At 49.2% G+C, this 17,271-nt stretch overlaps 2 protein-coding genes across 7 annotated transcripts in view; both read right to left on the bottom strand.

Annotated features, from left to right (window-relative positions):
• Window positions 1-951: 951 nt before the first annotated feature.
• PLEKHO1 (pleckstrin homology domain containing O1) lies at window positions 952-11,573 on the bottom strand. Of its 4 annotated transcripts, none has more exons than XM_032629991.1 (6): window positions 11,444-11,573; window positions 10,129-10,275; window positions 5,471-5,611; window positions 4,647-4,751; window positions 4,161-4,262; window positions 952-2,211 (listed from the first exon to the last, which is right to left on the bottom strand). In XM_032629991.1, exons 5-6 carry the CDS (start codon window positions 4,167-4,169, stop codon window positions 1,507-1,509), a joined length of 714 nt encoding a protein of 237 aa, XP_032485882.1. In that variant the 5' UTR covers window positions 4,170-4,262; window positions 4,647-4,751; window positions 5,471-5,611; window positions 10,129-10,275; window positions 11,444-11,573; the 3' UTR covers window positions 952-1,506. The 4 variants fall into 4 exon arrangements, with proteins under 4 accessions (XP_032485882.1, XP_032485864.1, XP_032485873.1 ...); XM_032629973.1 differs by lacking the exon at window positions 11,444-11,573 and adding an exon at window positions 10,960-11,149; XM_032629982.1 differs by having other exon boundaries at window positions 1,397-2,211; window positions 5,429-5,611; window positions 11,444-11,555.
• A 5,050-nt stretch (window positions 11,574-16,623) lies between these two features.
• VPS45 (vacuolar protein sorting 45 homolog) overlaps window positions 16,624-17,271 on the bottom strand; it is a 74,406-nt gene continuing 73,758 nt past the window's right edge. For all 3 annotated transcript variants that reach the window (XM_032629950.1, XM_032629932.1, XM_032629924.1), the window contains one exon: window positions 16,624-17,261. In XM_032629950.1, the coding sequence (XP_032485841.1) occupies window positions 17,174-17,261 (88 nt within the window). In that variant the 3' untranslated portion in view covers window positions 16,624-17,173. The remainder of the gene's footprint in view (window positions 17,262-17,271) is intronic.

Raw genomic sequence — 17,271 nt, 5'->3', positions numbered from 1 at the left:
CGTGGCCAGGATGTACACACAGTTTGTCCCCATTTTCTCCTCTTCTCCCCTCTCACCCTTAGGTGAACTCTAGGTTTTGGCTCTTGGAGGCGAGAGGGGACCTAGGGAAGGGGATCAGGAAGCAAGGGGTCTACAGTTGACCCTTGAACAACGTAAGTTTGAACTGCGCAGATCCACTTTCATGCAGATATTTTTCAATAAACCCTACAGTACTACACAGCCTGCGGTTGGTTGAGCCCTCAGGTGCAGAGGAACCATGGATATGGAGGGCTGACTGTTAATTTACAGGTGGATTAACCCTCGCACTTTTCAAGGGTCAACTGTACTTCAAAGTGTTTTTTTTAACCCTTCATTACTTGATTCACGGGACTGTCCCCTTCTTTCCAAAAATCATTCATATGTTGCCTTCTTCTTCTCTGGACACTATCACTGTTATTAAACCTGATCTTAGAAACTTCAGAGGGAAGAAGCAATCAAAATGAGCTGTGTAGCCTCTACCACAGACAAGAATGTCGGGGAGTCTGGCAGCTGCAGAGGTGGTCAGGAGGGTGGTGGTGTGAGCATAAAGATGTTTTTCTAAAGCTGGGGCTTGATTAGTGTTGGAAGTAAGGTTCGAGGAAGGAGAGGGAGAGGCTACAGGAAACCCTAGCTTGGCCGAAAGAGGAACCTGGGCATATATTTGGCTTTCCCCTTCATACTACCCAGCTTGCATCACAAATCAGTTTCCGTTTTAGTTTGGTTCTTCTGTGGGGTTGACTGTCCCCGGTTCCCCTGTGCTAGGCGACCCTAGCCAAATGACCAGATCCATCCCATCTGTCCAGGGCTGTATCTCTGAATCAGTGTTGGGAAGGGTGTGAGAGAGGAAGGGAAGAAACACCTCATACAAGAAAGCCAGGCAGCGTGATTGCAATCAGAGGCTGCTAGGCGTGAGAAGCCAGTGCCCGGCGGCGGGGCTGGGGGTGTTTTAATCGCACAAACCCTCCTCGGGGCTAGGATAAATTTCACTTCTGTGTGCGTGGACAGGTGGCACTGGCTCCCACATCTCTTGAGCTAGGGCTGAGTGGCTGAAATTTCACCCTCAGATTGAAAACTTGGAATGGGACACAAGAGACGCCCCACACCTCCCCCTCTAAACGTAGGAGCCCAGATACATCTTTGGGGGCAGCAGGGTATTCCTCACCACACCTCAGAGGGGTGGTGTGTGTAACACAGTCAGACTGTGCCTTCGTCACCCTCTCCCTCTTCATCCAGGTGAAAGCTTCTTAATACTGCTGTAGGGGTCACCTCCTCCCCAGATCTGAGGCAATTTAGGTCTCAGAGAGATAGATGGGGGGAAAGGAGTTTGGGAAATAAGGGCTGTAGGAGGGTCGGGCAGCAGCAAGAGCAACGAATTTGATCGTGTTTTTGTTTTCTTTTTTGACTGAGGTAAATAAAAAAGCTGTATCCTGCAACACCTGGAGATAAGAGTCTGTCCACCCCACACGTTCCAGACTCTGTCACCTTCCTCTACATCAGGCTCTTCCGGTACTGGCTATGCTGGCTGGGCTGTCTGAGGTGGGAGTCGGGGGTCTGCAGGTCCATCTGTCTGTACAGGTCCCTCAGCTCCCTGACTTCCTGGAGCACCCTCTTCGCCTGGCTCCAATTTGATGACGCCTCTCCCAGCAGCCGCTCTGTCTCCAGCAGCAGCTGTTCTGACTCAGAATCGGGAGGAGACCGAGGGGGGTCCTTGGCCTTTCGCTTCCCGTCTCCCAGTCCCTGAACCTCTGCCAGCAGCTCCTGAGTCTTCTCCAGTTTCCTTGCTACCAGGTCCTGGATCCGGGACAGCTGCCCCGGGTGGGGTGGGATGGGGGTCGGGGGGTCCTGGGCCTGCAGTTGGAGGGTGCGGGCTGCGGCAGTGTCCCGCTGAGACAGGATCTCCTCCAGGGAGGCACAGCGGCCTTTTTCTGCGGGGCTCAACTTCTTGGGTGCCTGGGGGGTGTAGGTGGCCCCTCTGTCTGGCTTTTCCCAAAGTCGGGGAAGGCCGCTTGCCCGGTCCGAGGAGGGCTGGATGCGGTCTGAGTCTGCTCTCCGCCGGCTGCCTGCCAGCTGGGCCACAGACTTGTCCAGGTCGACTCGAAAGCTCTCAGCACAGGAGGTTGGTTCCTCAGGGGAAGGGTCTTCCTCCTGGATCAGGTCCAAGGTCAGCATGCCATCCGAGGTAGAGGTTGAAGCCTGCAGAGGGAGAAGGAGGGAATGAAGGGGGTAGATTGTTGTCAGTGAGCATTTCAGGACTGACTGCCTGAAAGAGAAGCAAGCTGTGGTCATTTCCCTCCTCAACGTGCCTTCCCTGAATGAGAAGCCCCCACTCCTGACACAGCCCTCTGACTTTGTTTCCTATTTCTTATTCCTTTGATAGTGACTTAAACTTCTTTCTTTTATTTTTCTGTGATTTAAAGTAATTTCTCCTGGGGGACTTCCGTGGTGGTCCAGTGGGTAAGATTCCGTGCTCCCAATGCAGGGGGTCTGGGTTCGATCCCTGGTCAGGGAACTAGATCCTGCATGCATGCTGCAACTACGAGGCAGCATGCCGCAACTAAGAGGCAGCATGCCGCAACTAAAGACCCTGCGTGCCGTAACTAAGACCCAGCACAGCCAAAGTAAGTTAGCAAATAAATATTTAAAAAAAATACCAATTTATTAAAAAAATAATTTCTCCTGCGTGTTTCCCATATTTTCCACTTTACTACGAGCTTCCTGAAGAGTGTCTTTTTCCTCTGTATTGTGGACTCTAAGCATCAGTTGGGTTTGACACATACAGGATGCCTGGCATGGCAGGGTAACTGTCCTTTTCCATCTGTATCCTCTGAGCCACACACCTCAACCCCCTCTGCTATTTGGACCTCAGAACTTCTTGCCTTAAAATAAAACTTGCTCTATTTCCAGAATACTGTAATTAAAAAAAAAGTGATAATGGTATTCAGCACCTTATATGTATTGATACATATGTTGTTTCAATCATTCCTCACAGCAACCGTTCAAGTGGGCATGATTACTGCCCCACTTTACAGTTGGAGGCGGGCAGCTTCAGAGTACACTGCAAAGCTAGGTTCCAGTCCAGTTCTGTCTGATTCCAAAGCCCATGTTCTTTCTTTCTTTTTTTTAAAAATTAATTTATTTTATTTATTTTGTTTTTGGCTGTGTTGGGTCTTTGTTGCTGTGTGCGGGCTTTCTCTAGTTGCGGCGAGCGGAGCCTGCTCTTCATTGTGGTGCACAGGTTTCTACTGTGGTGGCTTCTCTTGTTGGAAGCATGGGCTCTAGGTGCACGGGCTTCAGTAGTTGTGGCATGCGGCTCAGTAGTTGTGGCTCGCGGGCTCTAGAGCGCAGGCTCAGTAGTTGTGGCGCATGGGCGTAGCTGCTCCGCAGCATGTGGGATCTTCCCAGACCAGGGCTCGGACCCATGTCTTCTGCATTGGCAGGCGGATTCCTAACCACTGCGCCACCAGGGAGGCCCCCATGCTCTTTCTACTATACCTGAGTGCCTCTTTCCCTAGACACTTAGCGCTCAGATAAATGAAAGAAAATCCTTGCTCCTCTAAGTGCCTGTGATACATAATGCTGTTATCCGTCAGGATAGCTAGCCACCAGACAGTAGCTTGTGTTGCCTTGTACTGTATTCACCTCTTCTACTTTTCACTTCCCTTGTGGGTATATCTCATTTTCCCCAAAGGATGATACATTTATTGAGGGCAGGACTTTCAAATTCACAGTAGGTGCTGACTAAATATTTTTGGTTTGGAGGAATCAAGAAAGGGAACAGGGTGGAGGGACTTCCCTAGCCTTTGACCTTGGTACACAAATGCCTCTGGTGGGCTGTCTGAGATACAGTCCTGTCTGAGATGAACTGACATGGAGTTGGCCCTTCAGCAATTTTTACTTTCTTTCTTTTTTTTTTTTTTTTTTGCGGTACACGGGCCTCTCACTGCTGTGGCCTCTCCCGTTGCAGAGCACAGGCTCCGGACGCGCAGGCTCAGCGGCCATGGCTCACGGGCCCAGCCGCTCCGCGGCATGTGGGATCCTCCCGGACCGGGGCATGAACCTGTGTCCCCTGCATTGGCAGGTGGACTCTCAACCGCTGCACCACCAGGGAAGCCCAATTTTTACTTTCTTATAGTCTTACATACCACAGCCATTAGGTGTCCCCGAGTTGGGGGGCGGCGGGAGTGCTGGATTTTTGCCCTGTCTCGAGTTGGGTGTGCGAGATAGCTGTCCTCCTCAACGGTGACCTGAAGAGATGCACTGTGAGTCATGGGTGCTATTTGGAGACTCTGTCCCAACCCAGCTTCCCCTGAGGCCTGAACATGCCTGGACTGGGAAATAATCCCACCTCATGAACCGTTTCTGGGCAAATCCAAGGGCAAGGGATGTATTGGACATGAAGGGGCTCCTTAAGCTGGCCCAGGGCTGGCCCATGCATCAGAAAGTGGGGAAAGAGGAGGTGGCAGAAAAGACTTAGAAGTTAGAAGGAGAATAGAGTTTCAAAAGGGAAATAAAGAAGCAGAGCTGGTAGGGAGCTAGTAAATGGGGCCCACAGCATCCTCTTCCCTCTTCAGTGAGTCATTCTGCTCCCTCTGCCTCAGCGTCCCCTTCCCCACAATAAACCTCCTGACCTCATCCAAGATGCGGTTCTTGGCGCGAGTGATGGCGGAGTTGAGGGCGTTGATCCATGATTCCTTCTCTTCCGGACTCACTGCCAGGAAGATCAAGTTGGGTGCCTGTGAGGAGAAGATTCTTGTTTCAGTCAGGGTTTTACATTTGGCCTCACCTTGACAGTGAAGAAGTAAGAAATTATAATCTCATTCTCTTAGACCCAGCTCTTGGAAGGAGAGAGATTCTACTTCTGGAGTCATCCGTAACTTAAGGAAATCAGCCTCTATTCCTGCAAAATGCCATTGCTTGGAGGCTGTTTTAGAAATGACCAATGAGGAGCTTAGAAGGGTACCAGATATTAATACGGCACTGGAGATAATTAGAGGAGGTTTGGGAAAGGACAGGTACTAACATAAAGATCTTTAAATGTTCGAAGAAATAGAATGTGACAGGAATGGCTTCCCTGGGTTTCCTCAGACAAGAGAAATTAGATTCAGAATTTCAACCGCCTATCACAGTACAGGGAAAAGTGGCTGTCTCCCAAGAGGGGTGTGTTTGTGTATTTGTGTGTGTGTGTGTGTGTTAGACAGAGAGAGACAGAGAGAGGGAGAGAGATATGATCTTTGTGGCTGGACAGTTTAAAGGCTGGCTTGCCTGGAAGGAAGGAAATGGCCATGATATTCTCAGGTTAAATAATAAAAGCTGGCAGGAGAGCAATAATTCAGGGCCTCTGAGCCAAGAGAGCTGAGAGAGAGAGATCCTGAAGGGGCAGGTGCTCTCCTCTGCTCCCCACACCCCTGACCTGGTCGATGTTCTGGTGGCCCAGACGGCAGGCGGAGCGTACCGTGTTCCCAGGCTGTTTGGAGTGGGCAAGAGTGAACTTGCTATGATTCTTCTTGCTCCTGCTCTTGGATTTCCGGAGCTCTTCACACTTCTCATAGTCACTCAGGTCAAACACCTCTTGAACATTTTTCTCATCTTTTACCTAGGGGAGGGTTGGAGGTGAGGTGCTGAGGATAAAATTACTTAGTCCCTTCTCCCAAATTGTTAGTTACTGACCAGTCTTGGGAACCAGAAGAAGCCTGAGAGGGGAGGGATGACAGGTTACGGAAAGGCTGTCCTACCCAAGGCCCACAGAGGCCCGACAGTCGGGGGCAGCCCCCCATGTCCTGATTCCTCAGGTGGGTTTCCATTTAAACCCCTTGTCCCCACTCCCCTCAGCCAAGCTACCATTTCCAGAGCCCCAGTAGGTCTCTCTTCACTGTGACTCCCACTTTGTCCTTCAAAGGACATGGTTACAGGGCTAACAGTTTAATCCTATCATCCTGAAGTAAGCAAGACCCAGATGGCCCTTGATTGTCCAGAGGGAGGAGGTAAAGGCAGGGTCAATATCAGGGGATGTCTGGAGGGAACGAAGGGCTGCCTCCGCCCTCCGCTGTCCTATGTTTATGCTGTTGCCTTCTTATCCATCCCATTATCCCCTGGCTCCTTCCTTAAATATATACTATTATGAAGAGACTGATCTATCTCCTTCTCAGAAGCTTCAGCACCATAGGAACAGCAGCCCCGGTGTTCAGTTTGTTGAGTTTGTTCAGACAGGGTGAAAAACACACCTGTAGTTCCTACCCCTCCTTCTTCCTCCCAAGGTACCGTGACAACCCAACCCAGCTCCTGTGGGCTTGAGAAGCCACTTAATCATCCACTGCTCTCTAGGCAAAGATGCATTTATACTCTCCCTGGAGGACTACTTGGAAAAAAGTGTTCTGCTACCTGTTTCCATGATTCCAGTTTGAGCCCTTACTGCCAGGAAGTTCTTCCTTGTGTCTAAACTGAGCCCTTCCTGCTTGTAGAATCCATCTTGCACCCGGTTCCACTCTCAGCATTTCTATCCATCATTTGGCTCTTAACTCTCTTGTTGAATGTCTAATCAGAGACCACAGTTCCGTCTACATCCTCCAACCCCAACCAGCCTTTTATGAGTGCCACAAAGCAAATTCTACTAACATTTCTGCCAAGGTCCGTTTTAAACTTCTCAGGGTTTTTTCTCCTCTCCCCTAAGGTATTCCCATAGCCCCAATCCTCTGAAGCTGTGATTTGGCTTGCAAGAGGAAAGAAGTCTTCATCACTGGCCTGGACGGAGCAGCCTGTGATTAGAAAACCCTTTCACCCTCTGCTACTTGCGCCTGGGATTGGAAGACCCTGTGGAATGAGCTGTTCAGGTTTTCCTGGGATGAGAGATGAAAACCACCAGCACTTGTCTTGTTAAAACTAAACAGTCAAAAGTAGCCTCATATGTTCCTTGGAAGACATCTACCCTCTCTGACTGGAAGTATTTCACAAAAGAGTCCCCACGTCTCAAGGTCTGAAATAGGAATTGTGTGCCTGGAGGTGACTTCATTTATCCGCCTGGTTCTCTCTTCCATCCCCCAGCCGATCTCTGCTCTTGCATCTGCCTATCCTTCTGACTTGGCGCTGGACCCAGGGGGCTGACACAGACTCATTCAGGTGAATGGCTGCTCATACACCCACCTTTTTCCTCCAGGGCTCTCCCCTATCCTGGGCTCCCGGGTTTTGGACTAGGAAGTGACCAGAAGCCTTGAAGGCTTGTAGGTGAAAGTGGACAAGATGCTGGCAAGGGGTGTCCCAGAACAATTCCCAGAAACATGGAAGCAGGGATGCTGGGTGATGCATCACTCCTCTTCCCCTCCTTCCTCAGAGCTGAGACTATCAGCAGAGGCCAGAAATCTTGGAGAGGAAAGTGCTGGGTGTGTGTATGTAGCCAGGGGAAAAGAGTTACTTGTTCTGTTTTCCTTAGGGGAGGGGAGGAGAGGGGAACGGAAGGGGAGGGGAACAGAGGGGAAGGGAAGGGAAAGGGAGATATTCTGGCTTGGACATGACTGATAAGGAGCTCTGGGGAGCAGAAGACATTGACAGAGGTTAGCCCCTCATAAGGCAGGGGTAGCAGATGGGGTAAAGCAGTGAAACAAGCATACTCCAGTGCCCAGGGAAGATGGACAACTCCAAGACCCTAGTTCTCCACTGTATTGTTTTTGCCCATCTAATTCCCACAGTCTCATTTATAATTACCACCCACAAAAGTCAACCCTTTCCCCTGATTCTTTCTCCTTAGCCCACAGAAAGGAATTTTTCCCATGCTTGCCAAAAAAAAGATGCCTTGAACTCAATTTCCTCTACCATGAGGTCTCCCTAAGGTCTAGTTTCTGTTCCTATACATCAGCTCCATGATCATAAGGTGCCCTTTGACTAAGAATGAAGAAAATGATTATTAACAACAAATACAGAAGGATTTCTTTGGTGGGGGCAGTTGCAAAAAAAATACTGGTGCAAATCCTAGGGGAGAGGGTTAGGGATTTCCTGCATTAACATATAAATTACTGGGACTTCCCTGGTGGTCCAGAGGGTAAGACTCCTAGCTTCCCAATGCAGGCACTGGGGTTCAATGCCTGGTCAGGGAACTAGATCCCGTGTGCATGCTGCAACTAAGAGTCTGCATGCCACAACTAAAGATCCCACAGGACACAACAAAGATCCTGCGTGCCGCAACCAAGACCCAGTGCAGCCAAAATAAATAAATAAATAAAATTTAAAAAGCCCATGTAAATTACAAACATCATACTATATTTAAAAAAATCTTGACTCTGTTGGCTCTGGAGCTTTTGGGAAGTGGACAGAATAAGGCCTATAGTCCTTGATCAGTTTCACCTTTAACCTAGGCCTTTGTAGCGTGGAAACTGGCCCCAAAGAAGAGTACTACCAATAGGCTTGTTCCCTATTTTCCTATGCCTTTCTCAGCAGTGGGCAGTTGGCCCCATGATCGGTCAGATGCTCCTGACTCACAGGATAGCAGACATCCTAAGCTGCGGTCATTCCATCCTTTCCCCTGTCTCAGTACCCCTTCCTCCACAAACAAGGGTCAACTACGCTCTTTTGCCCCCTGACTCTGTTCTTTGAACAAATACAAACAAGAAAAAGATGTCTTGTTCCTTCTACCCTTTCCCTGATCACATGTTTTCCCCACTGACGTGTGGGAAGTTCTCCCTGATTGCTACTAGAGTTTTCTGCCATTATGGAGTTCAGGGAAGACAGGAGATACACTTTGACACTTGCCTAAGAAAAAAAAAAAGCCAACCCCCCCCGCCCCGGAAAGCCCACACATTGTGGAAAAACCTTGGGTAGGATTTGGGGTTGGGTAGAGGTGACCATTAAAAATAAATTCTCCTGTCAAAGTGTTTTCTCACCTCACTCCATCACCAAGTTCTCAGTGTAAACAGCAAGGTTTAAATACCCTTATGAGGGATCTCTTTGGCCCTGGCACAGCTTAGTTCTTTCTTAGCTGCCTCAGTAGATGTCCTGTTCAGATGAATACTTTCTCTAGGACTGCGCATGTGTCTATTTCAATACCATAAAAGGATTTATTTACCTAAATATAGTCTATGCAGAAAGCAGAAGAGGTTAGAACTCAGGGAGGACTTCGCCGTTAGCCCTGGGTGAGGGGGCGGGTGGAGGGTCATCCTACCAGGGGAACTCAGGACAGTCTCCTAGGCAATGCTGACACAGTCGCAGAGGTAGGGACTGGAATGACTTCTAACCTACGGAAGGGCAATTTCAGTTTCTCAATATTACTATGTGTCATTTATCCCATGAATTAGAGATAACAGAGAGAGTAATCTGGATTCAATATGTGGGCTCAGGTTCTGACCCAATGTGGACTGTGGTTTTCATTTTAACTATAGCCCCAAAGACACAGACACACAGGGATTCGTAACTCCATTCTCCCTTCTGCTATAACTGGTGGGGGGCAGCTGGGCAGGAAGGAATGGAGAATGAGTTCCCTGCTTCTTTTTTTTTCAGTGGAGTGGGGATGGGGAACAGAGAACATGTTGGTTAGGGACACTGGCTTCAACAGAAATCACTGCCACTTACAAATACTCTCCCTGAGGCCATGCGAGACTGACCCTGGGTTGTATGTGTGTTTTCTGTGATTCAGGGCAGCTGCACTACTGATATGACTTGTATATGTCCCTGTGAGAGACAGGAAAGGGGAGGCTAGCTGGGTTGGGGTGGGGAGGGCAGGAAGGAGTGGAGAATAAGCTGAACAGTGTTTCAGCAGCAACAGCAAAGAAAAAATAATCCTACGGTCAGCTAGAGGCCAGGATAGGGTGGGGGCCAGCAGGGGACACTTAAAACTTTTGGGACATTCTTGGGAGGGAGTTATCATGGTTGTCAGAAAGGTATTTCCAAAGAAAAATTTTTAAATAAGATGCAAACCCAACTTCTAATTCTAACTCCAGTCTCCTCATTAAAGGGTGACCTTTCTCTGCAGATAAGATGGGGGTAGAGACCAACCAGACCGCTGAAGTAGCTTTTGGAACAAAATGAGGAATGAGGTAAGGGGGAGATGAGAAGTAGATAAGACCCCTGCGGAGAGACAAAGTGGGGACTATGAGAAAACAGGGATAGTTAGCAGCAAAGGGCACCTACCTCTTTTTCGGAGATGTAGAGCTGGTCCCCTTTCAGCACCACGTAGCGGTTTTTCCAAATCTCCCTGAAAATCCCTTTCCCGCAGAATTTCCGGACCCAGCCGACCTTCTCAGGCGGTGCAGACTGATGATTTCCATCCTGAGGCCCCTGCCCCCCGAGCCAGATAAGAACCACACGATTAGGTGATTACAGCTTTTTCCTCCTCCCGTTCCGTCCCCAGCGCCCTCCTCAGTCCCCGGTCCCCTCCTTCCCGCGTCCGCCCCGCCGCAGCTGGAGTCTGGGAGACCCGCGTTCGCTCCCCACTTCTTCAAAGCCTTTCACTCCAAGGAACTCGCTTCCCCATCGCTCCCCTCCCCCTTCTCCCAGATAAACAACTGGAACTGCCAGTGGAAGGGGTGAGGGCCGGGCTGGAGCCGAGGGGTGGCCTTCGGGTCTCCGCCGAGCCCCCCGCCCCCTCCCCCAGCCTCCCTCCTCGCCGCGCCGGGATTAACGGCATTTTATTTTATTTCTCATTGTCTTCTCGCCGCTGCAGAGCGCGATGCCGGCGGCCGCCAGCCGCCCGAGGTAGGGGAGGCCGGGGGTCGGTCAGAAACTCAGCCAAGTTAACCCCCAGCCCAAGTAAACAAACAAAAGCCCCCGCCGGTGCCTCGTCGTGGGGCCCAGCGCGCCGAGGCCGAGGCTAAGGGGACCGGCGATCGGGCCACGGGCCGGAAGGAGGGGGCTGGCGCGGGGCGTCCCCGGCCCCCAACCCGGCCGCCCGCGGCCCCGACGGGGCTGGGGTCCTCGGGGCACAAAGTCAGCGGCGGGCACGGGGCGGGCGGGCGCACTCACCCGCTTGGTGGAATTGTTCTTCTTCATCATTCCGGGCGGGCGGGCGGACGCGGGCGCCGAGGGGCGGCCCCGCGTCGGGGGCCGAGGCCGCTTCGAGGGGTCTCCTGCCCAGGGGGAGGGTGCGGAGAGGCCCCCGGCGCCGCCGCCGCCGCTCCTCCCTCCCTCCCTCTCCCCTTCTTTGTAGCTCCGGTTACACTAAAGGCCGGCCTCCCTCGCGCTCGCACACACACGCACGCCCGCTCCCCGCCCCTCGGCGCCCTCCATCCCGGCGCCCACGCGGCCCGGGCCCCCGAAAGCTCCCCCGCCGCCCGCCCGCCCGGCCCGGCCCGGCCGCTCCCCCGGCCCGGCGCGCTGTGGGCGGCCCAGCCCGCGCCCCGCAGCTCCATCCACCCGCCCGCTGACGTTGCGAGTTCAGAATAAAGGGCGAATCGCCGAGCCGGAGAGAGTGCGCTCCCTCCACCCCCCTCCTTTGTTTCTGACTCACTGAGGGTGAAGAAGACAGACCTAAACCCCGCCGGAGAACGGCGTCTGGAGGGGCAGGGAGTCCGAGACTCCCACAGACCGCCGGAGCGAGAGGTGGAGCCAGAAAAGACAGCCCGGGCCGACCTGCCGAGAGAGACGGCAGGGGCGGATGGAGCGGATGATAGAGAGACAGGGAGGTTTATGAAGACCGGCGATAACCTAGATCGGGATCCTCTCCCCCTCAAAGCCAAAACAAAAACAAGAACGTGAGCTGGGAGGGCGCGTTACCCAGGACTGGCAACTGGAATTCACACTCCCTAGGTGGTACAGATAGTGGTCTGGGCAGGTCAACCGTTGGGGAAAAGTTTCATGGAGGGTACCGATGTGTAGGGCGACTCCGTGGAAGAGAAGTTAATATTAATACACATTTCTTCCAGTTTACAAAGCCTCAGGCCTTATTTGAGCCTCAGGAGAATAACCCTAAGTACGAGGTACATATTATGATCTCCATTGCACAGAGAGAAAAGTGAGATTCAGAATGGCTGAGGGATTTGCAGACACACTGTAAGTGCTGGCAGGAATAGAACTGTCTGCCTCCAGAGCCCTGGTCTGTTGGACCAAGTGGCTTTACAGACAAGCTCCAGGTGAGGCTTAAACTTCCTACTACCTGGTATCTCTCCCTGATGCACTGACACGTAAAAATTCCATCCTGTCTACCGCAATGCCCAGAGGATGCCCTAGCTGGGGAAGGCTCTGCTGATTACCCCTAAGCCAGATCTGCCTCAGAGCCCACACACCAGCATCTTGGTAACTTCATTTTTCTCCCAGTACCCATTTAACAGGAAGAGGAAAGTCAGGAAACCTAGGTTTGGGTACTAGTTTCATCACTGCCCCGTGGTCTTTGGTCAAGTCACTGAATTTCTTTGGGCCTCAGTTCCTCTACATATTAAGTAGTGACCGCCAGTTCCATCAACAAGGAAAGATAGGGCAATATATGAGATAACCCATGAAAGTCCTTTAAAAATACAGTATTGCCCTCTAGGGCTAATTACTAAATAATAATGAGCTAACGAATACATTGCCTGGCATATGGTAGGCAGCCAGTAACTTCAAAATGAATACAAATCCCTGGCACAGAGAAGCACGAAAAAGAAAGAACCCCTTTTTTCAGAGATGTCTCAAGATAAAAGAAAATGTTGGCCAAATTAAGGAGTGGAGTGGTCTTGGCTTTTTCTAGTATCTGTCAAATAAAGGAGGGGGCTTCTCTCTTTTCCGAGGCCCCCTTTTCCCCTAATCCAATAATATTCCTCTTAACGTCTTTTCATTTACCATACTAATTAATTCCTGTATTTTAGACTCATATAGAAATGTATCCTTTCAAAATGCTCTCATATATCATTTCTTTAACTCTTTAGTGCCATCTTGTGAGGTATATATCAATAGAATAAATATTACTCCCACTTGGAAAATGAGGAAACAGGGCATGGCAAATCAACGGACTAGCCCAAGTTTACACAGCAAGTTTCTGGCTAAATAGATTAGAATCCAGGTTTTCTGACTCCAGTCTGTTTAGATTTCATACAAACACACACACACACACACACACACACACACACACACACACACACACACTCCCCTTCCCACCATCTCTATTTCCCACCCTCTCTATTTAAAAAGTGATTTAAAAAGAATGAGAAAATCCAGGGTATCTTCATAAGTAAGGAAGCAAAATGTCCCATCGTACTGGTAAGAACACTACCCTGTTTGATCTTTTGAGGGCTTGCTTGCCAGGTAGATAGGAGTGGTTTGGACTTTTAGTTTAAATAGATTCTGGTTTATGGGGAAAAAAGTAATTCATGACTTGCCCCATCTTCCTTTAGTCAGCAAATATTTGAGTATGTCCTGTATGCAAGGTACTAGGGTCCTATGTGCTATATCAGGCAGGAGCTGGAGCTTTGTGGAATATCAGGCAGAGGGACTCCTAAAAAATCAAAACCCTCCAAAGTAATTTTCAGATTCCAGAACAGATGCATGTGGGCTGGAGAACCTTCCCTGCCTATTTGCTCCTGGAGATGTTACATAAATCTCTGGTCTTCTCTCTCATTAACCTGCACCGCTGCACTGCCTCATCTTATCATCCTGCCCCTACCTTCCCTTACTTTGTCTCCCTTTGTCTTGCTACTCATCCCTCTTCCCATAAGCCATACTCCTCCCCTGTCCTGTTCTTCAAGCTTTACTTCTCTCTACCAGGTGAACCTTGTGGCACCTGACTTGGGTTCTATGAACTGAGACTATTTCTGAAGACCAACTTGAAAGTGAGAAATCTCAGAGTAACAACTTATGGGTTCCTTTTCTCATTTTCACAGCACTGTCTCCTCAGTGAGCTTGACATTACTGCACACACAAACCACAAAAATAGATAACTCAATGTCCTTCTTTGGTGGAGATAAGATACTGGTGGGGGGAGCTTCCCTGGTGGTGCAGTGGTTGAGAGACCGCCTGCCGATGCAGGGGACACGGGTTTGTGCCCTGGTCCGGGAGGATCCCACATGCCGCGGAGCAGCTGGGCCCGTGAGCCATGGCCGCTGAGCCTGCGCGTCCAGAGCCTGTGCTCCGCAATGGGAGAGGCCACAACAGTGAGAGGCCCGCGTACCGCAAAAAAAAAACGATACTGGGGGTACTCATGGTGGGGTTACCTCCCTAACTCCATCACCATGGAGAGGACACAACTGTCAGTAGCTTTATTCTTAAATTGACTATTTTATAAGTAACTCCACTTAAGCGACGAAGAAGTGAGCCATCAGAGATAAGGGTTTTGAATTGCTGCCTGCATATTTACTGGGCAAAAACTGTTATCCAGACAGTTGTTTACCTAAAAACAAGCACCTTGGCTTTTGTAGAGTAAATGAGACATAGAGGTTTTGACTAGGCACTTCAATCTCTGGAAGAGAGGTTATTAAAAGCATGAGACCTTAATTAGGGCTTCCCTGGTGGCGCCGTGGTTGAGAGTCCGCCTGCCGATGCAGGGGACACGGGTTTGTGTCCCGGTCTGGGAAGATCCCACATGCCGCCTGCGCGTCCAAAGCCTGTGCTCCGCAACGGGAGAGGCCACAACAGTGAGAGGCCCGCGTACCGCAAAAAAATGGAAAAAAAGCATGAGACCTTAATTAAAATGACGTTTTTAGGGACTTCCCTAGTGGTCCAGTGGTTAAGGGTCCACGCTGCCACGGGAGGGGGGCCCCGGTCAGGGAACTAAGATCCCACATGCCGCGTGGTGTGGCCAAAAGATTGAAAAAAAAAATGATGTTTTTAAAGGGAAAAAATAAAGGACCAGTAATAATGTAATCAGCTCCGTAAATCTTAAATAAAAATATGAATCTTTGATCCTTAATAAAGAAATGCCAACTTCTGGCATAAAACATCCTGAAGGCTCATTTCTTAGACTTAAAAAAATTTTTTTTTTTGGCTGCACTGCACGGCATGCGGGATCTTAGTTCCCTGACCAGGGTCCCCTGCAGTGGAAGCAAGGAGTCATAACCACTGGACCACCAGGGAAGTCCTTAGACTTCTTGATATTGTTAGCTGAGTAGGCACAATGGAAGCAGGTGAATAATGAGGAGAATGATATTAGAAAAATCTCTGTTCTTATTCTTATTCCAGAGCTATCTTGCCAAGAGAAAGGCAAGCACAGGTAATCCTGCTTGGAGGAAGGAGGTTTCTGTTTATTTGAAAAGACTATGTAACTTGTAAAACGCTGCATTTAAAACTTGTCTCCCCTAGCCTTAAAAGTAAGGCTGCCTTACTTTTTTTATTATTAAAAAAACAACAAACAACCAAAACAGAACAGAACTTCTTAGATCTTAGCTCTTAGCTGTAATATAGACAAAAGGCTTAGGGCTTCGCATGAGTGTAAGGTGAAGAAACAATGGTGGAGAGCTGAGAGGAATGGGGAAAAGGGAGATGGATCAGATGACCCTTCACCTCTTCCCTCTACTTCTTGAACTGCTGATTAATGTAGTGGATGACAGGAATCCAACCATTTTGTGTAGTGATTTTGTATCCCCAACTTGGAGACAGCAGTCAATCTTATTTACTATTATTAGTCAAATTTCCTTGGGTGGTTTACTATATACCTAAGTTCTGAGTGTTTTAAATGTATTCTCTCATTTCATTTAGTCCTTATGCTCCTATGAGGAGGTACTTTATTACTCTCTTTTTTTGTTGTTGCGGTACATGGGCCTCTCACTGTTGTGGCCTCTCCCGTTGCGGAGCACAGGCTCTGGACACGCAGGCTCAGTGGCCATGGCTCACGGGCCCAGCCGCTCCTCTTTTTATAGATGAGGAACCTGAGCCACAAAGAGACTTAATAACATTTCCAAAGCCACATAACTTGACACAGATTTCAGCCTAGGCTATCTGATGCTAGAGAATGTTAATCAACATAAAAGGTCTAAAAAATTTATTACAAAGCACCAAAGAGGGACTGTGATATGATTTGAGCACACGATAATTTCCTGGTATTAATGACATTATCAGTTTCCACTGCTTTCAAGAGAAGTGAAATTGACACCAGTGGTTAAGAGTCCACGCTTCCACTGCAGGGGGCCCTGGTCAGGGAACTAAGATCCCACATGCCGCGTGGCGCAGCCAAAAGATTGAAAAAAAAATGATGACTCGTTTTTAAATGAGTCATTTAAAATAAATAGATAAATAAAAAACCAAATAAATACATTTATTTATTTATGGCTGCATTAGGTCTTCGTTGCTGCACGCGGGCTCTCTCCAGTTGCAGTGAGCGGGGGCGACTCTTCGTTGCAGTGTGTGGGCTTCTCATTGCAGTGGCTTCTCTTGTTGCAGAGCACAGCTTCTAGATGCATGGGCTTCAGTAGTTGTGGCACGTGGGCTCTAGAGCCCAGGCTCAGTAGTTGTGGCGCACGGGCTTAGTTGCTCTGCGGCATGTGGGATCTTCCCAGCCCAGGGATTGAACCCGAGTCCCCTACATCGGCAGGTGGATTCTTAACCACCATGCCACTAGGGAAGTCCCATTGACATCAGAATTTATTACTTGTCTTGACATACTTTAAATATCCTTTGGGTAGAGGCAATGCCTTCTCTAAGTTTGGTGTAAAGCCAGCTCATACCTCATCACATAAATTCCCATAAATAGTTATTAACCCCAAAGAAACAAAAACAAATCACTTGTGTCTTTTCACAAAATGGATTTTTATTGTAGTCATACATGGTTTCTCAGTACCACAGAAAATTGCAATTTAGGGACAATTTTTGGATGGTTCTTACAGAAATATGATGGGTTTTCAGAAATGAGTTGTTCAGGAATGTGGTTAATGAAAAATAAAAGGGGTCAAGAGAAGAGTCTATAGTATGTGCATCTAATTTTTACTTTTTAAAACTCCTTTAAGCTCTGATAACCCTTTTCTCAAGTAAGATCCCAACAAAATTCGCCAGAAACTGAAGTGATTGTGCTATCAAACACAAGGAATACATTTAGTTATTTTTTAAAGAAAACATGAGAGAAGTGTGTTGGAATGGGCTCAGACTTATTCTCAACTCACCACTGGAGTCTTGGTGTCTGTGCCAACAGTTCAGGAATCAGCAGGCTACCTGGAGATGGGTTATAACAAGAAGCACAAAACCCAAGGCTCTTCTCCAACACCCCTCTGGTCAGTGGAGAAAGCCTGCAGCGAGGCAAGAGGGGAAGTTGCGCCATTCTTCTCACCTCTCCATCACCATTTCATCTTCTGCTTGCTAACCTTGATGTAACTTGAGAGCTGTCCTTGCTTCGGCTGTGCAGTCCAGAAGCCAGAACTTCCTCTAGGAAACTGACCAGTA

This window comes from Phocoena sinus, chromosome 1, assembly GCF_008692025.1.
Source record: "Phocoena sinus isolate mPhoSin1 chromosome 1, mPhoSin1.pri, whole genome shotgun sequence".
NCBI lineage: Eukaryota > Metazoa > Chordata > Mammalia > Artiodactyla > Phocoenidae > Phocoena > Phocoena sinus.
The sequence above is the reverse complement of the archived record's forward strand: the minus strand, read 5'-3'. Positions and strand labels throughout refer to the sequence as shown.